Raw genomic sequence first — 25,530 nt, 5'->3', positions numbered from 1 at the left:
CCGGTGTTATTGCAAACGCAATTGGAATGGTTCTCTCACTGCCATCCTGTGTCACAGCTAGCAATAGCTGATGGGTATATCTACCATACATAAAGGTACCGTTAATTTGTACCAATGGCTTGCGGTATATAAATACGTCCCGACATTGCTTAAAACTCCAAAACAGACGCTTGAACACTAGGCATCCACGGAGCAATCGGTCGTTGTAGTATGCAGGTGTCGTTTCAAGGTCTGTTATGCAGCCTAGGACATATCTCTCCAGCACCTGACACCACTGCCACACTTCATTATATGAAGCGTCCCACCTACCATGCATCTTTTTAAACGCCTTCTGCTTAGCTATCCAAACCTTACGGTAAGAGGGCGTATACTTTCAATTGGCTACGAATATTAGTAATTAAGACCGACACTGAAGTCTTCGAATTTACGTTCAACATCGGTAGTATTAAGCTAGCAATCATATCTGAATCCATCTTGGGATGATCTTGTGAAACACCTGCCAATGAAGTATGTTAAATAATGCAACATTACATAATAACAGTTTTATTCAAAAACTCTAAACACCTAGTGATACTTTACCGCCAACATATGTATGTGGACCTTTGTACTTTTTTATCTCCCAGAAGTCTGTCCTTTTCCTCAATGAGGCCATGATTTTCCATGAACACGTATCGTCTTGTACTACACACTTGGCCTCAAACTTATCGGATTTGGATTTAACCATGTTGTAATTAACCTCGTTCATGATGCTATGTTGTTTCAATGCAGCAAGAAAACTATCCTTATTGGAAAACTTCCTACCAACTTCAATTTCACCCGAATCCAATGTCGAACTTGTACGGTCACGCCTTCTGTGTGGTAGATCTGGAAACTCCAACGCATCATCTTGAGATAGATCGACATTATGCATGTGGGTTGAAGGCGAATACGCCCTGAATCGTGGATCTTCTTCTTCTTCATCTGAACCCCCTTTAACATCTTTAAGTATGGTTGGAACAGGCTCTGATTCAAAAAATAATCCAACTTTCACACCATCAGAGCCAGGCTCTCGAGGTGGATCCGCATCAGACTCATCATCTGACCCACCATCATCTGCAAGGAACGAGGTCCACTCGCCGATGGATGTCGTAGGGAGTATAATATCCCTTCTTCTAGATGTTTCATAACGTCCCCAATCCGATGTGGATTGCCAACCACTAGAAGTTGATGTCATTCCCCAGTACATATTTCCAGTGTCAAACATCGACCCACCAAGGTGCATGTCCCATCCACCAATAGAGTGTCATGCAGGAGATGTGTATTTCATACTGCTACCAAACACAGGCGCTTCTGTGTTTTTTCACCCACTAACGGAGTGTCAAGCAGGGGTCGTGTATTCCTCTCGAACAGCATTAGATGTCGAGGTCGCAAATGCATCAATTGGTGATGAAAATTGTACATATAACTCAAGATAGTGTGATCCACTAGCAAGATGAGTCTGCACCATTGCCTCCAAGCTACGATAACTTTTGATGTCGAATGAGTCATATCTCATGGGATCAATTGAAGTATAAAATCGATACTTAATAGACAAAACTTTCATTGACATTGTTCTGAAGATTTTACGCCTAATTCTTTTACGAAGTTCTATGAAATCTATGTTCTGGTTAAAAACCAGTCGTACTGTGCTCTCTGATGAAAAAACGATGTCGTTCTCGGTGTCACGGACCTCGCCATTATAGTAAATAATAGCACTAACACCTTCACTCATCCTCAGTTTCTATTTTACTTTAGCCTCAATTTCTCTTGCTGTAACTTATGCAACCTGATAATGAAGTTTGGCTCATTTATAGTCTAAGGCTTTTTCAGATACTACTATAGCAAAAGAGCGTCCACTTGGGAGCTTTTTTTCATAATTTTGCTGAAAGTGCATCATTCTTAAAGTGTTTTTGACACTATTTGTTCAGAAACATCTTCTCAAAATTATTTTATCAGATACTACTGTAGCAAAAGAGTGTCCACATGGGAGCTTTTTCTCATAATTTTGCTGAAAGTGCATCCTTCTTGAAGCTTTTTTGACACTATTTGTTCAGAAACATCTTCTCGAATTATTTTATCAGATACTACTGTAGCAAAAGAGTTTCCACGTGGGAGATTTTTCCCGTAATTTTGCTGAAAGTGCATCATTCTTTAAGCGTTTTTGACACTATTTGTTCAGAAACATCTTCTCAAAATTATTTTATCAGATACTACTGTAGCAAAAGAGCGTCCACGTGGGAGCTTTTTCCCGTAATTTTGCTGAAAGTGCATCCTTCGTTTTTGACACTATTTGTTCAAAAACATCTTCTCAAAATTATTTTATCAGATACTACTATAGCAAAAGAGCGTCCATGTGGGAGCTTTTTCCTATAATTTTGCTAAAAGTGCATCCTTCTTGAAGCGTTTTTGAATCTTCTCAAAATTATTTTATCAGATACTACTGTAGCAAAAGAGCATCCACGTGGGAGCTTTTTTCTGTAATTAACAGTTAATTTAATTAATAAATCCTAAAAAACCCTAAACCCTAATTTAATTATTTTTTTTATTTTTGTAGTTAATTTAATTAATTAACCCTGAACTCTAATTAAATTAATTTTCCCTTAAAAAATATTAAAAACCCTAAACCACCAAAAAACCCTAAACCACTAAGCCTTAATTTAATTGATTTTTTCTTATTTTCATAGTTAATTTAATTAATTAACCCTCGTTCATTAATTTTTCCCTTAAATAACACTAAAACCCTAAACCACTAAAACCTTAACCCCTAAAATAATCAAAAACCCTAAAAACCCTAAACCACTAAGCCCTAATTTAATTGATTTTTTCTTATTTTCATAGTTAATTTAATTAATTAACCTTCAACTCTAAGTGTTCATTAATTTTTCCTTAAAAAACCCTAAAAACCCTAAACCACTAAGCCCTAATTTAATTGATTTTTTCTTATTTTCATAGTTAATTTAATTAATTAACCCTCAACTTTAAGTGTTCATTAATTTTTCCCTTAAAAAACACAAAAAACTCTAAATCGCTAAAACCCTAACCCTAAAACAATCAAAAACCCTAACCTTAAAAACCCTAAACCCTAATTTAATTGATTTTTTATTTTCATAGTTAATTTAATTAATTAACCCTCAACTCTAAGTGTTCATTATTTTTTCCCTTAAAAAACCCTAAAAACCCTAAACCACCAAAAACCATAAACCACCAAAAACCCTAAACCACTAAAAATCCTAACCTTAAAAAAAGAGGCAAAATGCGTCCCTGGAGGAGCGATTTGTCCACGTCAGCACAAAGCACACCCTCAAGGAAGCGCTTTGTGCTGACATGGACAAAATGCTCCCCTAGGGACGCATTTTGCCGACTTCTCTCTGACGTGGATGCGCTTTCGGGGAAAATGGTCCTTTCCCGTAAATAATAAAAAAGTCGAACCATTTTTGTAATTAACGAAAAAAGGGCTTTTTTAGTAAATTGCCCTTTTATTTGGCTATTGGATTTAATTTCTTTTTACTTTGGACTTGAAGTTTGGGCTCTATTTCGTTTATTTTGACTTTGAATAATATTGGTACATTATTTAGATTTTAAAATATGAGTATTAAATTTATAAATTTAATAAAAAAGATAGCAATTATTTAATTATCAATATAATATAATAAATAATATAATATATTTTTGTAAATTAATATATATCACTTAATAATTTTTACATAAAATAAACAATTTAATTATTTTATATAAAAAAACTCTATTAAATAGATATAATTTATGAATCAAACAGTTAGTAAAGATAATAATATATCTTTTAATTTATAATTGATTTCTAAGAAGATGGTAAAGATTGTTGAAATATATCCACAATGAGATATTATTTGTTTTAAAATAAAGATTGCCCTCACTTTTAGTTTATAAAAATTTATATTTTTAATTTTTTTTATCAAAATCAAGTTATCCTTCGTCAACAACAGTGACAAATTCACTCATCACAGATACTGTTAAAAAAATAAATAACTAATCGTATAGCATGATTAAATTCTCAACCACATTATTAGAAATCCGCGGTGACACCTCTTTATTGTTTTAGGGCTCCTTTGGATGCCCAGTTACTTCCAGTGAAGCCCGTTTATTCTTGATTTTGGTGCAATCGCACCATATATACCTGTTTGGATGACAACAAATTTTGCCAGCGAAAGATCTTTCAACGCACTGGTGAGAAAGTTTTAGACTGGAGTGTCAAACACCAGTAAACAAAACGCAACTATAGTGGGTAATATTTTTACCACTTTATCCTTAATATGGGTGTGAAAATAAGACTTTTGGGTATCCAAATAAGTAAATTACAAATGTTATTATTATATAGCAATTAAATAAATTTTATTCTTTTATATATGTTGATGTAGTAAATATATATATTTATCATAAAATATATAAATTATATGTTTATTGTCATAATTATTTTAATATTTACTATAAATATATTTTAAAATAAATATATAAATAAAAGTTAATTATAAATAAGTAGATACATGAACTTTATGTAATGTAATTGTTTATTAATAAAATTTTTGTTTTAATATAAATAAAAATTTAATATATATTATTTAATATGGAATAATTATTTATTTTACATATATAATTTAATTTAATTTAATTTAATTTAATTTAATTTAATGTAATATCTTTAATAGTCATTTTTTATTTTCATCTCACCACTACAGTTGTGTTTGAATCCAAACACATACCCCACCGCTATTTCTAATCTCACCGTTACAGTATCCAATCTCACCGCCATAGTAAATAATCTCACCGCTACCACTATTTTGAATCTCACCAGAAGTAAACGCACCGCCCATCCAAATTAAGCCTTAGTTTGGATGGACGGTGTGTTTACCTCCGGTAAGGTTAAAAACAGCGGTGGCGGTGAGATTAGTTACTGTAGCGGTGAGATTGGATACTGTAGCGGTGAGATTAGAAACAGCGGTAGAGTGTGTGTTTGGATTCAAACGCAGCTGTAGCGGTAAGGTGAAAATGAAAAATGACTATTAAGGACATCATATTAGAATTGATATATAATAGAAGTTTTTAAATTATTTTACTTATATAAAATTATTAAAATATGTGAATTTATAAATTTATTTAATAAAATATTAAAATGTATCTTTTAATATTTTATTATAAATATTTTAATGAATTATATAATCAATTTAAATTATTTATTAGATAAAATGATAATAATTTTTAATTTTTAATTTTTATTATATAACCAATGTTTAAAACGAATGAAATCATCATATTTTCTTCCATATGCTCCATTCTTCCTTTGCCTTCTAAAAATTCTAAGTTCTGTTCTCCATTCTTGACAGTAGCTAAAAGCTTGAACTTCAAGCATTTTTCCTTCATATTTTACCCGGGTATAATACGTTGCTGCTGGTGCTCTGTTTGAAATTCTTACTTTACCCGGTTAAAGTGTGTTGAAACTCCAACATAGATAGCAGAATTTGCCCGCCAAATCTGAAAAAAATAACAGATTGATAAAGAAACTTTAAGGATAAAATGGTAAAATAATAAATGGAAGTTCAACCAGTGAGCTTATTGCTGCTGAAAGCTCCAGTTGATTTTTGGGATAGCAGTGTGGTGAGAATTGATTTTGGTTGCACTGAAACACTCAACCAAACATCTTCCCAGTGAGGTTGGAAGTCCAACTGCACCTCACTAGCTTTAAACGGTGAACCAAAAGAAGCCTAAACCTTATACTAGGCATTTTTGAGATCGAAAAAGAAATAGATAGTGAGGAGTGGGGACAAAATAGGTTAAAAACTCAAAAGGGCCGCTAAGCTAGTCTAATGTGTAAAACCCACATTGCACAGAGACGGGAAGCAAGGACTGACATCTCCTATAAAATAGAAGGGTCCCCAAAGACTATAGCCTGATACTTTAGGCACTGAACGGGATATGTTGAGTGGTCATTACTCGCAGGCTTTGCCAACACTTGGGCACTACCACTCCTATCTTTACCACCTGATCTCTACCTTGGAGGGAAAAAAGCACATCAATAATTCTAGTTTCGAAATTAAGTTTGTCATTCTTTTGGTAGGATACAAAGCAAATTGAGAAACTCTGCTGAGTTGTTTGTGGATTATTGAAATTATTTTCTGGAGAGCACTATTGGGTTACTATCTCCAAAACTACGAGATTTGAAGAGTTACTATTTGTAATTTTATTTATTTGTATTATTAAAAGTTAACGTAATTGATGGAATAGACACCATTTTTTAAGTATAAGATTAAAATATAATCTGACTCTTAATTAGACTTGTTAATAGGCCAGACCACCTAATGTGGGAGGGTTTGAGTAAAAATATAGGCTCGAAAAATGGATTTAGACAAAAAATAAGGTCTGTTTAAAAAACAGGCCGGTTCTTAGGTAAGACATTTTTAGCCCGGCTCGGCTTGAATTCACTAAATTCAATAAATTAATTTATTATTCAAATTATTCGAATTGTAAAATTTAACTCGACTCAAAACTGAAATTACTTATTTGAGTTGACTCGAACAACTCAATTCAATTAATTAGAAATTTGAATTTTTATTTTACTTTTTTGAATCAAATCAAATTTTGTTCACCTCTAACTCAAATTTGTTTGGATTGACTAATACCATACTGTTTCAATACGAAATTAAGTTTCATTTCGATTAAAATTAGATTTTACAAATATTAAAACGTGCTAATATCAATATATACTAATACCAAAACAAAAACAATATATCCACTTGTTAAGATGACTTGGGAAAAAAAATACCAATATACAATATATGGAAGGTATTATGTACACTCTAATGAATCTCACATATATTTAATAATAGAATGAGAAGAATGGGACTGTTAGGAATGAGACAAGAAGTGACATTCAAGTTGCGAGGTCTAAACCATCCATCACATCCAATATATTTGTTTTTGAATGCTTGCAACTCTTTCTTGCCCTATCAGGAGAGTTCCCAGCACTTCTACTTAATGCCCAAACTTTGATCCTTTTGTTTTTGCCTAAAGGAAATTCCTGACTTTTGCTGATTCCAGGAACCAATCTCCTCCCACTCACCTTGCTTAACAACTTCCTGTCTTGTTCTGACAGTTCAACCTTGCGGGGTTTAGTACCACTATTCAAGGATAGAAATTGCCGCTGCATCTTGGAGTGAAAAGGAGATCGAAATGTCTGAGGCTTGGACCCGTGATCTCTTTGTTTCACTAAGCTGATCAAATGATGAAGCAATGCCACCAATTCAAGGACGTATGCATCTGTTTTCGCTTTATCAGCATGATAAAGCGTCTGAAGGCCGGTGAGGGCAATATTTACCGCTGCGCTTCTTCCAAATTCATTGCTGTCAAACACCAGGAAACAGAATAAGTCCATTCACATGTGACAATATGCACACAGAGAGACAAAGAAAAGCCTTTCACTAACCCTGTGCTCGCCCATTCTCCAACCCATCCAAAACCTTGATGTGCTCTGTTGCAAAAAAAGAAGAAATATTACCTAGGAATTTTGGCTTAATTTCTCAAAAAAATTAAATCTAAACAAGCATAACATAACATACTTGGTTGTGTTTGTGGCAACTGGAACAAGCCACTGTAGTGTCTTTTCCATTTCATCCTTGACCTGTGATATTGAGCGCTACAGAAAAAAGAAAGCAATTAAGTGATAGTGTTCAAACAATAGATGAACTCAAGCAATGAAAATCAAAGACTATAGGAGTATGGATCACAGTTGAACTATTACCAAAACAAAAAGAAAAGAATGTATACCTCTTCCTTGGTGTCAATGGACTGCAATCGAGACCTTAAAGCTTTCTTAACAGTGGGTGGCAATCCATGATATAATGTGTCCCTGATATTAGGAGGAAGTGAGGCTGGTCGAGCTGCCTATAACATTGAGATTCAATTTATAACCCAAGCTGATGGATGGCCTGGACTGCAAGTGGAAATAAGGAAAAGAAGAGCATGGCGTAGACTTACAATGTTGTCAATCTGATGAATTACATTAGCATAGTGTAATGCAAGTCCACAAACACCTAATTTTTGAGAATTTTCACGAGTCTCCTTTTTGACTGATGATGCTGTTTCTGCCACGAATTGAAAATTATTTTGATAAGACATAGTAAAAAAACCAATTAAAGCGCATGATATTACCCGCATAATAATTTGATAGATTTGTATATACATGAATTACCTCCCAAGGCTTCGAAGATTGCTTGATGCATGTAAGTAACAATATCAACAAGCTTCTCCATGATCTGCAATGGAAGAAAAAAACCATTCGTCAAGAAAGGTTGCATAATGGTTCTCTGCCAATGCAAACATTTATTGCTTTATATATAAATGCCAAAACTGAATCATGCTGATACTCATAAAACGCAATCACCATTTCTAACATCTTAAAAACTATTGGAGAAGCTCCATGGATAACTATAAAGCAGCTTGTAGTTATGTACCTCTTCCAAAGTTCTAGACCAAAGAGATTTCTTTTTCAAACTCCTTACAAACTTTCTTTGTTGTTTTAGCTCACTTTGTAGAAGCATGAGATTCTCTCCTACAATTTGAAACATTTAGCTGTTAATAAAGTAGTTACACTCAATAGCAAATATCAGTCACACGGAAACGATAACATCGGAATGAACTAGGAGCTGTTAATAAGAAAAAATCAACCGTAACAAGTTCTGTCAAAATGAGAAACAAAAAGAGCAGCATTGCAGACTTTAGTAACTAGAATGAAATCATGAACAAATAATGATGAATGCAGTGACAGATAAACAAATAGTATCAAAATGAGAATAATATTTACTCTAACGTTAGCATATTTAAAGTATTTAGGATTAGTAATTTTCATTTTGGTGTAGTGTTCAATCACCCCATAAAATGACATTAAATAATCAACAACGGATCAAACTTTTGCCTACATCCATAGGCAGATAAAAGAAAAATGGAATGAGAAAAGAATCATTCATGCCTAACCTCTTTTAGGGAGATTTAAGGCCTCCACTTCTTCCGACTTCAGCCTATATTCTTGTTCAAATCTATCCAGAACATTCAATTCATGGTACAGTTCCTACAAATATAAACATCCGTTACAATCTTGAAGTAGATTACATAGATTAAAAACTTCTCTAGAATCAAGACCCAAAACCAATATACAACAAAAAAAACATTCACAAAGATGGACAACCCTTATGTTAGAGCTTGAACATAACATTGAATGCAGGATAAATTTCAAAGGCCTCAAACAAGCTTCATAAAATTGAGATACTTACGATTCCACTAAAGTGTCAAAATTTTAGTCGAAACAAGTTTTTTATAGAACATACTGTGGCATTCCACACAATTCATTCAATAAAAGCATCCAAAAAGCCTAATGTATGAAGTAGGAACAGCATCTCAAATAGAAAGGCAAAGCTCAAAATTAGTGGATAAAAACTTACAGAGGTATGCTGGGCAAGAGAAGTTAGTTCTTTCATTGTCATTTCAGCCTCAGCTCTAGCTTGTTTATGAACTGAATTGTCTATATCTAGTCTGACAGATTGGTGACAGTAGCAAGAGATGTATAACTCCATTAGTAAACATCACCAATATAAGCTGAAAGTAAATGATCTAAAATAAAATCTACCTTACTTTGAAAAGTATCATCCAAGATTATGCCAATGTGGATCTTTACATAGATCTCCGAACCTAAATACTTCACGCGAGAAAATATCCAATTCGTCCCTATATATCCCAAAGGATCTTAGAGTGTTATAATGGGATGTTAAAGTACAAGAAATAGCACAGCATCGCCTGCATCAAGAATAATTTAAAGTACGTAAGCTACCTCTTGTCTTCTGCTGCAATACTTAGCAACTCCTTCATGTTTGTAGAAACTAGCTTTTGTACTACTTCGGAATGTAAGACATCTTTTTTGAGGAATTGAATGTTTTGTTCCGAAAGCGACCGCAACAAATTCGCTCCTTTACCTATTGTATTAGCCACTTCAAATGCCAATATAGATATTACATTCCCTCTAGAAGCCAGGCCAGTGACAAAACCACTTCCGGCATTCAAATTCGACATGCTACTTCCGAGTGTATCTAGAACGTCCACCGCCCTCTCTAGGCCTAGATGATATGATCATATGTGTTGTATGGAGACGCATTCATTTGGAGTCTATCATCAACATTGTTTCTTCAAACTGTTCCTTAATCCATTGAGTGTTCTTCCATTCAAAGTTTACATCAAATTTCTATGAGCTCGAATAATGGTTAAAGCAAAGGTATACCTTGGAAGCAGTAGTCTTTGCGGGGGTTGATGGCTTCAATTCCCGGGAAAACAGTCCAAAATCACCAGAATCGTGTCTTTGCGGTGCTTTGTCGAGACCTCCGCCATAAGCATAGGAAAGCGAATTGGAATTTCCGTTTTGCTTAGAAAAGCGCTTTTTTGACTTGAGCTTCCCTGACAATCCTCTACTGGTCGTCTTTTGTTCACGCTTTATAGTTGGCTCTTTTGTTGCACCAGAGCAAACACCTCCCATTATTCTTCAAATGTTTAAATTAATCGCAAACAATACCCCCAATTTATACCTAAAACAAGAATTTAACTGAAGAAAACAAAAAGAAGCAGCGTTAACTCGGCTCTGTAAAGATTTTCCTTGTAAAAACCAGAATACCAAAGTCGCAAAACAAATATCAATATTCAAAATCAGATGCAACTTTTAATCAGTAAACGTGAAATCAATCCAAAAATTCATAATAATAATAAAAAGAGAGAGAGAAAAGATTGGCAATGGATGGTTTTAGAATCAGAAGACGAAATGGCAAACCAAGAACACACCTGCTAAACAGATTGGGTGAATTCAGGTGAACCAACTTAAGAAGATTAAATCAAACACTAAAGAAAAAAGGACTGAGTCAGATTGAGTTACAGTGAAGGATGAGGCTCAGCTCAAAAGAAATTTAGAAATTGAAAATAAATTTTTTTATATTAAAAAGGGGGGGGGGGGTTGGATTGACCAAAACAACAAAAAGATGCAATTATAGAAATCTCGTGGTGTTTGTAAGAGGAGATTTATTTGAATTTGAAGAAATTGAATTTTTCTTTTATCATGTTTTGTGAAATGTAGTTTAGTTTCAGAGTTGTGTGAGACATGAAGGAACCGATGACATTGAGATTTCAAGTCACCCCGCCCACCCGCCACCCTTTCTGAGTTTCTTTTCATTCTTCATTTCCTCTTCTCCCTCAAATTTGTTTTCGAAAAAATCAATTAAACGCTTTTTACATCCAATTAAGCTAAAGAATTAATAAAACTAGTCAAATATTCCATTTAATTAATATTGACCGTTGCAGTGCTGATGTGCTCGTTAATAGTATTGACGTGGTGCTTTATGTGAACAACAGTTGCTAATATGGTACTACTACATTAGTTGTTTAGGTTTATTTGTTTCAAAACTTAATTTTTTCTAAAATTTAAAAGGATATATTTTTAAAAAACTTGTAAAATTTTAAAAAATTCTTAAAATTATAAAATATTAAATAAACTTTAAAAGTTTAAAATTAATTTTAAAAATCACTCAAAAATTAAGTCCAGAATGAATTTGGACAGCTATGTGTTCAAATTCATTAAAGATGATTTTTTTTAAGGAAACATTAAAGATGATTTTTTAAAATTATATAAAGTTTAAAAAATTTAAATATTAATTTTCTTTAAAAAAATTGATATGTGTACTATGTTTTAATTCTATTGCTACCTTTTAAAATTAAAATTATTTATATTTATTTTATTTATAAAATATTTTTTATACATATCAATTTTTATTTTTTAAGGCTTTTTAAACTTTATATAATTTTAAAAAATTGTTTTGAATGAATCTGTATTGAATTTTGACAACTATATCTCCAAATTCATTCTGAACTTAACTTTTAAAAGATTTTTATTAATTTTTATTTTTATTTTTAACTTTATTTTAATTTTAATAATGTTTTACAAATTTATACAAAAATTAAAAATAATTTCTTAAATTTCTTAAAAGAAATTAAGCTTTAAAATGAATGAACCTGGATACCTACATGTCTAGGTTCATTCCAGTAAAAAAAATTTAAATATTCTTTTTAATTTTTTTAAAAAAATTAACTTTTTAAATTATTTGTTAACATCGCACAATCACATCAACAATTGTAGGTGATATTGAGCATCACATCAACGTTGTCATGTCATTGTTGCAACGATCAACGTTAGTTAAAAAGTTTATTTAATTAGTTTTATTAGTTCAAATACTCAATTGAATGTAAAAAAATTTGTAGGAGCTTAACTGAAATTTTTTAAAAAGTTGGAATGCCTTTTAAACCATTAAACCTTAAATTAATAAAAGAGTAATTCATTTCCCCCGTTTTTTTTTCTTTTTTTCCAAAATTTACTTTTAATTAATTAATTCCAATGTTGTGACTTTCTTTTCTTTTTTGGTTATTTATTTAAATACGATTTTAGCAAGCAAATTGAAGGCGGCTAAACAAATTACGACATCATCTTTGCATGAGTTTTTGAAAGGCACTCAAAATAGAACTCGAATTACACCTAACAATAATAAAAGTTAAAATTAATAAAATTAATGATAAATTTAGTCTTTAATATTTTATATTTATTTTATTTTATTTTTTTATTTTTTAATTAAATTTGACCCTTTAATTTTTTTAAAAAAGTCAAATCATTTTTAATAAAAATACTTATTAAAAATTATTTTTAATTATGTTGGCGTGGCAACTTAAATTATAGTTTACAGATATTTATATTGATATAATACTATTTATCTTATATGAACGTTAATAAATACAAGAAATAAAAAATTCAAAAAAAACATAAATAATTCATAAAAATTTAAAAATTATCATAAAATACATGTAGATTGCCATGCAAGTTATCATGTTTATAAATTTAATATTTTATACAGTATTTTCGTTTAAAAAAATAATTTAACTCTTTTTAAAAAGTTGTTGATTAAATTTAACTTTTTTTAAAAAAAATTAAGAACTAAATTTAGCTAAAAGAAAATCAAAATAATAAGAAATCTAAACACTAAAAGCTAAATTTATGATTGTGCTAAAATAATATATGTCTGAAATTTATATAATACAGATTATTAATAATGTATTTTTTTAAAGAAAAAAACATAAAATAATAAATGGAATTAAATTATTACATTATTTTTTTATTGTTTTTAATCTTTATTTAAGTTAAATGTTTCCTTTGACTTAAACAAAAATGGGGACATAGGTGAAGTGATGCGACTTCTCATTACCGACCACCAAACAATGAGATTAACCATGTTAATTTTTTAGAAAAGTAATACCATACTATTACTACTATTTTAATTATAAATGTTTTTGATATTGGAGATTTTAAAATGGAAAAGTCATAGTTTGCTGCTAACCGGTTAGGCAATGGAAGTGGAAAGGTGCCCAATGTTGGGTGAATTATAATAGCAAGACCTCTTAACTCACACCAAAACTTATCATATAATAATAACATCGTATATTGCATTTTAAAATTAAATATTATCCAATATGAAAAGTACCAAAAAGCCAAAATGTTGGTGTCAAAAGCGTTTGTTTAGCGGCTATGTCTCTGTGCTTTTTGGATTAAAGCTGACTAGGTCTTTTAATTATATGCATTATAAAAACAAATTTAAACCCACTCACCTCACCTTTAACACAAATCTTGTTTGAAACAGGAATTTAATTTATGCTTGTTTTGCAAATTTATATTTTTTACATTTTTTTTATGTTTGTTTATTGAAGAATGGTTTGGAAAATTTAGGTATATATATATATATGTTATTTTTAAAACGAATTTTAAAAAATTAAAAAAATAAATTGATTTTGAAAAAAGAAATTGAAAACACTCCCTGTAAAAATTATTTTTATCTCATGTCAGATGAAAACGCTTTCTGTAAAAAGTGTTCTGAGCTTCTCTCTCCTGTTACATCAGTATAATCGTTTTGGCTTTTTTTTTTTAAACTTTTAACTGTTGAATTTTAATTAAGACATCAGATTTAATATTTAAAAGTTTGTTAAAAAAATATATTTACTTGCTTATATGATCCTAGTTAAACTTTTTATTTTTATAATTTTTAGCAAAAAACATATCTTTATTTTTAAAATTTTTAATAAAGCACTTTTTTCTATATTTTTTATTTTCTAAAAAAAATAATTATTTTTGATGGTTGAAAACTTGAAATATCTCTAATTTTTTTTAAATAGAATTGAATTTTATAGATAGTTATATCAATTTGAATTAAATTTTCATAAGCTTAAGCTTCTTCTTTTTTTTCGGAATCAGCATAAATATGTTGGATTTATTTTATTTTATTTTGAAAAAAAAAATCCCTCTTTTTTGGTCATAGTAATAACAAAAGAATATCTCTTATATCATAAAAGTTAATAATTAAAAAGTAACACCTAACTTAGAATTCAAATCCTAATAACTTGAGTAAAATTTTTTACTAGAATTATTCATAAACCAAATTAGATTATTGTTTGATTTTTCTAAATAAAAATTATATCAACCTTCAACTCAATTTATTCAAATGATTTGTTTAGAAACGGGATAAATATTAAATTTATACATGAACTTCATATCAATGTTCAAATTGATATATGAACTTTAATTTGGTACAATTGTACCTATTAAACTTGAATTGGGGTTTATATGTATATTTGGAACTTTGATTTTGATTCAATTTTACACATCTAAAGAAATAAATAGATATGTTTATTTTTATATTGGATTAATATACTATCTGTCTATACAATATATCAATGTAAAATAATGTTAATTCAATAACTGTGTTAGTGATTTGTGAAAACTAAATCAAATCAAAATTTCATATCTATAATTACACAAAATCAAAATTAGCGTATAACATTACACATTGGATCAAAATTCATTTATAACTTTAATATTTATCCCTTTAAAAATTAATAAAATTTTTAAATTGAAAAAAAACCCAAAACAATTATGTTGATGTGGCAGGAGAGAGAAGCTGAAAACGCCTCTTGCAATAACCGTTTTCAGTTGACTTGGGATGAAAACGCTTCCTACAAGAGACATTTTTAGTTTCTCTTTCCAAAATTAACCTGTTTCCCTAAATTTGAAAAAAATCAACCTAATATTTTAAATTCATTATAAAAATGACATAATGACATGCCTATTTTCTCTCAATGGATTTTTCATTTTATTGTGAGTTTTAAAAAGCGTGTAATTTTTTTAAAAAATTATCAAAATTTTTAACTTATATTAATACTTAAATTTCTCAAAGAAAATTTTGAAATTTTAGTAAAATTGAGGAATTTTGGTATGAGCTTGAAGTTCATGGTAGAATTTATTTGTTTATAGAGAAAAATTTCATTTTTAAGAAAATTGTCCAAACATTTTTTTTCGGTTGGGATTTTTTTTTAAATGGTATGAAGTCATAACCAAATTTTTAGTTAAATGTGATTCATCATGTATCCCTTTAATAAAATTTTAAAATAAAACTAAAAATTTATTGAAAAGATAATTGTTGGCTTGCGAAACAAAAATCGACTTCAAGAGTATAATTACGCCTAAATATCTTTACAACGTTCATATCTGTTATCCTCAATTTTGAAATAATAAAATTAAATTTGGTATTTAAAAGTAATTCCTAACATAAAAATCAATTTATTTTGAAAATATGTTTTAAGACAATCACATTTCATTTTTGAAAAAATGATAATTAATTATCGAGTGTTCTCTCTATAGAATATTACCTCATTTTCTTAAAACATGACTAACAAAGAAATGTAATTATTTCTAGGCATGCAACCATAACATTATTTTGCACAAATATGTATAAAAAAAAACCAATAGAATTTTAGCTTGAATTTATTAATAAACCTTAACATAATTTATTCTAATCAATACCAATAATTTCATGGAAAATAAAAAAAATTCAATTATTTTGAAATTTTATAGAAATGATTGAAATAGCGGCTAAATTAGCTGAGTAAGCTAATTTTTTTATTTAGGCCTTTAGGTCTTTTTTAACTTTAATTAAGGAAATAGATCATTTTAGGAAGAAAGTTGGGCTCGCTTTCACTTTCTCTCTCCAAGGTTAGGGCTTTAATTAAGGAAATAGACTGTTTTTAACTTTAATTAAGGAAATCAACTGTTTTAGGAGGAAATAGCTCGGAATCCATGGTTTGTATTTTTATAATTTGAACCTAGTTGTTAATTATTGTATTTTGAGTTAATGCATATGGTAAGTGGTTGAGGTGAGTATTTTGACACTTTGATAGTGAATTGAAATTATAGTTGATTGAAATAGATTGAATTGGTATATGATTATTTGAATTGAAATGAATATATGTGTAAATGTGATAATGTGCAAATATGAGAATTGGATATTGGTTGTATTTAAAAAGTGATATGAAATCCTATTAATTGTAACGGGCTAATTCGGATAAAGATGGCATGCCATAAGATAGGAAGAGTTTAGAGATTTCTTCGACTTAGAGTCAATGAGGCACTAGGTGCCAATTTGCTTCAGTTTCACCGATGAGACACTGGGTGTCAATTTATATGGTGTTGGGTGCAGTTCTTACTTGGGACTTATCCGATGAGGCACTGCGTGCCAAACTGGTGGGTTGGTTGGATCCGTGTATTCGTTCGAGTCTGAGTCATATTAATAGGGGTAAATAAATAATAAAGTTCTATAATTGATATTGAAATGACATGGTACGTGAAATTGAAAGGAGATAGTGAATTGAAAATCAGATGTGAAATATGTTGTAAATAAATGGAATGTATGAGTTATGTACTCATGAATTGAATATGGAATGGAAAATGCCATTGTTTAAATAAAATATGGATTGATATGTGAAAAGCTATTTATATAGCAAGTGATGTGAATTAAGATATTTGTTAAACAAATCATATATGATAGCATGTGAAAATTTAGTATGGTATGAAATGATATGGTAATATGTATGAATTTGAAATGATGTTATATGGTAGTTGTAAGCTTAGACAATAGTTGGTTCGTATAATTCAAATTATGCATTCTTGTATCGTTATGTCTTTAATTGTTCGAATTATAGAAATACCACTGAGTTTTACTCAGCATATGGTTTTGTTTTCCGTGCGCAGGTTAGGTACTTCTATTTTGATCACCAACTCAGCATCCAACAACAATCCCGATCTCAAATGTGGTGAAGTTTACCTTTTTTGATGACATGTACCTAGGATTTCTTAAGTTAATAACTATTTTGTGAATGGTTTGTAATAGAGTTAAAGTATAATGTTGGTTTAAGTATATATAGTATATGTTTGTGTTTGAAGCCATAAATTGGCATGTTGGTTTGAACCAAGACTTGTTAGGTATACATGAATTTTAAGTTTGATGTGTTAGGTAGTTATAAGCTAGGCTAAATTGATTGATTTCGGCATGTTTAAAACTTTGATTTGAATGATGCATGGATGATATATTTTGATGATATAACTTGTGGTACCAATCAGGGTTGTAACACCCCACACTCATGCCCTATGCCGGGACGGAATACGAGGCGTTACTAAACTTAACATATGCATTCAAACGTTTCCGAGTCATCAAGACTTGATCAAATTTAAACCTTTTTCGAACTTTGTTTAAACTCCTTAATATGGGCCTACGAGGCCTCAAACATTCATCGGAAGCCATTCGGAACCAACTCGGGTCCTTAAACTGACTTAATAAAACTGACCCTTGAAATAGGGCACACGCCTGTGTGGAAGGGCAACACGCCCGTGTGACCATTATGACATGGCCATGCTGATGGCCCGTGTGGTTCACATGGCCTAAGCACAAGAGGACACGTCCGTGCCCCGAGCCTGTGTGAATTAAATTCTAAATTCGAATTTACAGGGGTTTTCACACGACCTGACACACGTCTGTGTCCGTTGCCCATGTCTCTCACATGGCCATGGCACCCCCGTGTCTTAGCCTGTGTCTAAAAACCTTGACATTCTATTTCTAACGTCAGCATCCAATTTAAGGCACGCAGCCAAGGTACACGCCCGTGGCCAGAGGCCGTGTCCTCCACATGGCTGAGACACACGGCCGTGTCTTTGTCCTTGTGTTTATTACCATGCATTCTGACTTGCAAATTTTACGTGCAGGGGACACACGACTGAACAACACACCCATAGGGCTGACCATGTGTCACACGCGGCCTAGACACACACCCGTGTGTCTACCCGTGTGGACAATATAAGGCTATTTACCAAGCCTTTGCCACCCTGAAACACAATCTAACATCAACCAACATATCAAAGTTAAGACCTATATACATTACATATATTCAACCATGCCAACAATTTCACATTTATGAAAGACTAGCTTGTATTCACATAATAACTTTCAATATTAGCCATTTTTCATGGCCTTATACAAAATGAAACTAATATTAGATTAAGCCAATATATTTGGCCAATTAACAATGACACAAAACTCAAAAGTCAAGGTCCTATACATACCATAATCAAAATAAAAGATCTAACTATACCAAGTGCTTCAGCTGATAGTGTGACTGGCTTCTCCGACATAGCGATGATCCTCGAGCTACTTTGGCGACACTATAAGAAAATGGAAAGGAAATGAGGTGAGCATAAAGCTTAGTAAGTTGCATGAAAACAACATTAACTAATTGTCATAGGATAATATGCTCATAACTTTTCATACCTTGTTCATGAATACCATAAGTAGATATAAGCACAACTTACCCATCACCATCCACTACAATTCATATGGCATATATTTAGCCCATATCTCATAAATTTCGAATAGGTACTTGTACCACTTACAACATAGTTATACTTTTCTCTTTTAACTTAGACTGTAACTCTTATCGTTGAACCTTTTGGAATGCTATCGTATATTCATTAAACCTCAAACATGGGGTATAATGCTAATGCCATGTCCCAGACATGGTCTTACACTAGCTCTCACATATTCGTGCTGATGCCATGTCTCAGACATGGCCTTACACTGACATCTCTATACGTGTCGATGCCATGTCCCAGACATGGTCTTACACTGACACATCTCGTAGCCGATACATGTCCCAGATATGTCTTACACTAGCTTACATCTCGAGGCCGATGCTTGTCCCAAACATGAATTACACTAGCTCTCGTCTCAATGCCGATGCCATGTCCTAGACATGGTCTTACGCTGGCTCTCATAATGTGGCCGATGCATGTCCCAGACATGTCTTACACTCATGAATATCCGATTTATTTTTTAAGGTTTAAATGAGAGTTCTACTATCTCAATATTCATCATACATAATCATTTCCACAAACAAGAAATTTATGCTATATCAATTCAAACACATATAATAACAATGTAGTTGTATTATTTACATACAACTTACCTCGGATTACAAAATGTAGACGACTAGTTCGACTTAGTCCACTTGTTTTGCTTTTCCCCGGTCTAGGCCTGGATTTTGTAATTCTTAATCTATAATGATAAAAATTCAAAAATTTAATCATTTTATTGATCTAGGTACTTAAAAATTCATAATTGGGCAAAATTGACCATTTTGCCCTTGGACTTTCACAAAATTACAATTTTACCTTTGAGCTCGTAAATCAATTTTTATCAAATTTTCACATTAACCAAGCCTAGAAGAACCTATTTCATACTTATAGAAACTCACAAATTCAAATATTTCACACATTTATTACCTATTTTACAGCTTATGCAAAATGATCCTTACAGTTTCGATGAAAACTACTTCACAAAAGTTGTTTATTTTACAACCATAACTCATATTCTTACATAAAATTTCAGAAAACATCTTAATCTCATTATGGAAAATCCTTAGACTATCAACCATTTTGCAAAATGGTCCCCCTATTAGCTAGCTCATGCCATAAGGGTCCCAAAAACATAAAAAGTATCAAGAAAAGTCATCAAAATCACTTACTTGTAGAGATATTAAGTGGCTGAAATTTTTCAAGCTTCAAAACCCTCTTATGACTGATATTTTCGGTGGGAAAAAGATGAGAGAAAATATGATATAATTCCCTCTTTGTTTTATTTTATTCATAGCCAATTTAGTCACCAAATCTACCTAATCTTTGACTTTTTGACCATTCTTGTCTCTATGGCCGGTCAGCCTATGTATTAGGGGTCTAATTACTCTTTAAAGACCCCAAATTTTAGTTATCTAGCTATTTGACACCCTTAGCCATCAAAATAGGACTTTTCATTTTATGCGATTTAGTCATTTTTCACAATTAAGCATGAAATTGCTAAAATTAATTCACCAAAATTTTCATATTCTCATATAATCATGCCACAATATAATTTCTCCGACCTCGAATTAGTGGTCCCGAAACCACTATTTCGACTAGGCCCAAAAACGGGCCTTTACAATTCTCCCCCTTAGGGATTTTCATCCCTGAAAATCTTACCGGTGAATAAATTTGGGTATTGGTCTCTCATGGTCTCCTAGGTTCTCATGTGGCTTCCTCGACTCCATGTCTATGCCATAATACTTAAACAAGTGCAATACTCTTATTCCTCAATTGTTTTACTTCCCGAGCCAAAATCTTAACCGGCTCTTCGCCATAAGTCATGTCTGAGCTAATCTCAAACTCTGTTGGCGCAATCACATGCGAAGGATCCGATATATATCGACGTAACATGGACACATGAAACACGTTGTGAATCTTTTCCAATTCTGAGGGCAAAGCCAATTGCTAGGAAATAGGCCCTATCCTCTCGGTAATCTCATAAGGTCCTATGAAATGAGGACTCAGCTTGCCCTTTCTACCGAATCTGGTGACTTTCTTCCACGAGGATACCTTTAAAAACACCTTATCACCGACTTGAAACTCGACCTCTTTTCATTTCAAATCCGCGTAGGATTTCTGTCTATCTGATGCTGCTCTCAGGAAATCACGAATCACATAACCTTCTTTTCGGTCTCTTTGACCAAATCGACCTCGTGAATCTGATTCTCTCTTAAGTCGGTCCAATATAAAGGCGTTTGGCACTTACGCCCATATAAAGCCTCATAAGGCGCCATTTTCAAACTTGATTGATAACTGTTGTTGTAGGTGAATTCGACCAGCAGTAAATACCTTTCCCAACTATCTTGAAACTCAAGAACACAACACCGTAACATGTCTTCTAGTATCTGGACTACACTTTTTGACTGGCCGTCGATTTTCGGGTGGAAAGCTGTGCTAAAGTTCAACTTTGTTCCCAAAGCCTCTTGTAACTTCTTTTAAAACGTCAAGGTAAACCTCGAGTCTCTATCTGAAATAATCGACAAGGGCACTCTATGAAGTCTTACAATTTTGGAAATGTACAAGTCGACTAGCTTATCGAGTGAGAAGTCTGTATATATTGGAATAAAGTGAGCCGACTTTGTCAGTCGATCAACCACAACCCATACGGCATCTTTCTTCCTCGAGGTTACCGGCAAACCCGTCACAAAATCCATAGTAATCTGATTCCACCTCCACTCGGGGACCATGATAGGCTAAAGTAAACCCGAAGGTACTTGGTGTTCGGCTTTCACAAATTAGACACTTAGAAACGAACTCTGAAATATCTCTTTTCATTCCCAACCACCAGTACATGTTCTTCAAGTCATTGTACATTTTCACACTACCCGGGCGGATAGACAAACAACCACTATGTGCCTCTCGTAAAATCTTCTGAATGAGCTCATTATCCTTGGGTACATAAATTTTGTCTCGGTGTATCATACAACTGTCGGCACCAATATGAAATTCTGATTCATTTCCTGTCTCACACTGAGCCATCTTAGCTTGCAAATCCTTATCACTTTTTTGAGCCTCACAAATCTCTTGAAGGAACATAGGTCTAGCTCTCATCTTAGCTAGAATAGAGCCATCATCAATCATGGTCAACTGAATATTCATAGCCCTCAAGGTGAACAATGATTTCCTACTCAAAGTATCAGCTACTACATTCGCCTTTCCGGGGTGGTAGTCAATCACTAACTCGTAATCCTTTATCAGCTCCAACCACCTTCGTCACCATAAATTTAGCTCCTTCTGAGTCATCAAATACTTTATACTCTTATGTTCAGTGAACATTCGGCATCTCTCGCCATACAAATGGTGCCTCCAAATTTTTAGCTCGAACACAATGGCAGCCAACTCTAAATCGTGCATCGGGTAGTTCTTCTTGTATGGCTTTAGCTATCTCGAGGCATAGACTATTACCTTGCCTTCTTGCATGAGCACACACCCTAACCCATTCAAGGATGCATTACTATACACTACAAACTCTTTTCCCGGTTTCGGTTGCACTAAAACTAGGGCTTCGATCAACAAAGCCTTTAGTTTCTCGAAACTTTATTGGCACTTATCATTCCATTCGAACTTGACCCATTTTTGTAGCAGTCTAGTTATCGGGGTGGCTATCATGGAGAATCTATTCACAACTATTCTGTATTACCCAGCTAAATGTAAAAAGCTTCAAACCTCTAACACGTTCCTCGGTGGTTTCCACTCAACAATAGCTGAGATCTTGCTTGGGTCAACTCTAATCCCATCACCCGACACAATGTGTCCTAGGAATCTAACCTCTTTAAGCCAAAATTTGCTTTTACTGAACTTGTTGTATAACTGCTTATCTCTCAAGGTTTGTAAAACCGTTCTCAAATGCTCCACGTGCTCACTCTCATCACGCGAATTAATCAATATGTTATCGATAAAGAAGACTACGAACATATCTAAGTACGATCGAAAAATACGATTCATTAAGTCTATAAAAACTGCCCGGGCCTTTGTTAAGCCAAAGGGCATGACGAGGAACTCATAGTGGCCATACCTCGTCTAAAAAGCAGTTTTCGGTAGATCTTGCTCCTTAACCCTTAGCTAGTAGTAGCCAGACCTTAAATCGATCTTAGAAAACATGATGGCTCCCTTCAACTGATTGAAAAAATCATCGATCCTTGGCAAGGGATACTTGTTCTTCACAGTCACTTTGTTGAGCTGTCAGTAGTCTATGCACAATCTTTTCGATCCATCATTTTTCTTCACAAATAGCACTGGGGCACCCTACGGAGGAAAGCTTGGTCTTGCAAATTCCTTGTCAGTTAACTCTTTTAGTTGAACCTTCAACTCCTTTAACTCCGCAGGAGCCATCCTATATGGAACAATCGAGATGGGTGCCGTACTGGGGACTAACTCAATTTCAAATTCAACTTCCCTCACTGGAGGCAGTCCGGGTAATTCCTCTGGAAACACATCTGTAAACTCACATACCACTGGTACTGATTCGATCTTTAATTCAGATTCTTGAGTGTTCAATACAAAAGCAAGATAAGCTTCACACCCTTTTCTCAAATATCTCTCCGCAGTCATAGACGATATCACTACAAATGAGTTATCTGATTCATCTGGTTCAACCCGAAGAACATTCCCGTCTTCACATTTCAACTCGATAGCTTTTCTTTCACAATCCACTATGACACCATGAGAAGTCAACCAATCCATACCGAGGATTAAGTCAATTTCATCAAACGGTAGCAGCATGAGTTTAGCCAAAAAACAATAACCTCTAACCATCAAATGACAGTTTCTATATATTTTGTCAACTAACACATGCTTGCCTAATGGGTTTGACACTTTTACTACAAATTCTATAGACTCGATTGGCATATTCATACTGGGTACTAATTTCATGAAAACATAAGAACGGGTAGACCCTGGATCAAGTAAAGCAACAACAGAAATATCGTGAAGAGAAAAAGTACCCGTAATCACATCTAGTGAATATACCTCTTTGCGAGCGCGAATGGCGTAAGTTCTTGTAGGCGCTCGACCCTCGGATCTCATAGTTGAATCTCTAGGAGCACCTCTACTACTAGCCCCACTACCCGGGTTCTTCTGTGGTTTACCCCTCGAAGGAGCACTATTCACCCTCATATCTTGCTTTTTCTCTTTGTCATCTAATTTCGGACAGTTCCGGATGAAGTGGTCTAGTGATCCACATTTGAAGCAACCCCTCTCATTCCCTCGGCATTCGCTGAAATGACGCCTACTACATTGTGAGCACTCTGGCCTATTTGGTCAAACACTACCAACACTAGCAATAGAAGTGGTTTAGGCTTTAGAAGTCGTGTGCTGCTTGTTCTTGCTCTTGCTCGAGAACCCCACTGACGTGTTTGATCGGGTAGGAAACTCTCTCGATCTCTTAGATAAGATCTGCTGTGATTTAGCCATCTGTCTTTTCCTTGAGTTTTTGGACTCAATGTCAGCTTTTTTGTTCTTTTTGGCCAATCCCTCGGCCTTACATGCTCTCTCCAAGAGCACCATAAATTCCCTTAATTCTAAGATGCCAACTATTAGACGAATATCTTCGTTCAGACCATCTTCAAACCTCTTGCACATGATGGCTTCTGTAGATATGCACTCTCATGCATATTTTCTAAGTCTCACAAACTCATGCTCGTACTTTGTCACCATCTTATGGCCTTGCTTCAGCTCTAAAATTTCTTTCCTTTTCTAGTATATAAACCTCTAGCTAATGTCCTTCTTTCGAAACTCTCCCAGAAAGAATTCCCAAGTTATCCTCTCTCTCGGTGCAACGGACAAGAGAGTATTCCATCATTGGTAGGCCGAGTCTCGTAGGAGTGACACTGCGCACTTTACATACTCCTCAGGCGTGCACGATAGCTCATCAAATACCCTGATGGTATTTTCTAACCAGAACTCTGCTCTTTCTGGGTCATCATCAATATTAGCCCGAAATTCCTCGACCCCTTGCTTTCATATTTTCTCTACTGGGGGTTTCTCCCTCTTAACTATATCCACTCCTTGCAGAGCTACAAGAGCATACTGAGGAATCAGAGGAGGTGGGAGAGGTGGAGTTTCGGATTCGTACGAACAAACTCCGTGTACCAAGCGTCCATCATATGGAGGTAAGCCTCTCTAGCCGATCTGCCCTGACTCAGTGTCACGGGCCCACTATCTACTGGTGCGGTCCCTTCAGTGGGAGACGACACATTACTCACCACATCATCCGCCGTAGCTACATCAGGATCCATTTACTATATAAATAAAAACACAATTTATCTCGTCAGGAGTCGTCACACTATCAATATACAATTATAGCATGTATAGCTAAACTCGTACACATGCTATGTTAGTCCTAGAATTGACTAAACCATAGCTCTAGTACCACTAAATGTAACACCCCACACTTGTGCCATACGCCAGGACGGAATACGAGGTGCTACTAAACTTAAACACATGCATTCAAACGTTTTCGAGTCACCAAGACTTGATCAAATTTAAAACTTTTTTGAACTTTGTTTAAACTCCTTAATATGGGCCTACAAGGCCTCAAACATTCATTGGAAGCCATTTGGAACTAACTCAGGTCCTTAAACTTACTTAATAAAAATGACCCTTGAAATAGGGCACACGTCCGTGTGGAAGGGCAACACGCCCTT

At 33.4% G+C, this 25,530-nt stretch overlaps 1 protein-coding gene and 1 pseudogene across 1 annotated transcript; both read right to left on the bottom strand.

Annotated features, from left to right (window-relative positions):
• Positions 1–6,799: 6,799 nt before the first annotated feature.
• On the bottom strand, positions 6,800–10,564 carry LOC107950990 (protein PSK SIMULATOR 2-like; annotated as a pseudogene).
• A 12,567-nt stretch (positions 10,565–23,131) lies between these two features.
• On the bottom strand, positions 23,132–24,466 carry LOC121211172 (uncharacterized). Its single transcript, XM_041083622.1, has 4 exons — positions 24,237–24,466; positions 23,830–24,137; positions 23,409–23,781; positions 23,132–23,219 (listed from the first exon to the last, which is right to left on the bottom strand). Exons 1-4 carry the CDS (start codon positions 24,464–24,466, stop codon positions 23,132–23,134), a joined length of 999 nt encoding a protein of 332 aa, XP_040939556.1.
• Between the last annotated feature and the right edge of the window lie 1,064 nt (positions 24,467–25,530).

Source organism: Gossypium hirsutum, chromosome A02, assembly GCF_007990345.1.
Source record: "Gossypium hirsutum isolate 1008001.06 chromosome A02, Gossypium_hirsutum_v2.1, whole genome shotgun sequence".
NCBI lineage: Eukaryota > Viridiplantae > Streptophyta > Magnoliopsida > Malvales > Malvaceae > Gossypium > Gossypium hirsutum.
Note: the sequence above shows the minus strand (reverse complement) of the source record. Positions and strands in the feature narration are given on the sequence as shown.

Coding starts and splice junctions, on each gene's coding strand:
- LOC121211172 (XM_041083622.1), bottom strand. CDS start 24,466: ATGTGCAAGAGGTTTGAAGATGGTCTGAACGAAGATATTCGTCTAATA. Junction 23,782..23,829: donor TTCACTAGATGTGATTACGG/GTACTTTTTCTC, acceptor TACTTGATCCAG/GGTCTACCCGTTCTTATGTT. Junction 23,220..23,408: donor GAGAGATATTTGAGAAAAGG/GTGTGAAGCTTA, acceptor TGTTCCATATAG/GATGGCTCCTGCGGAGTTAA.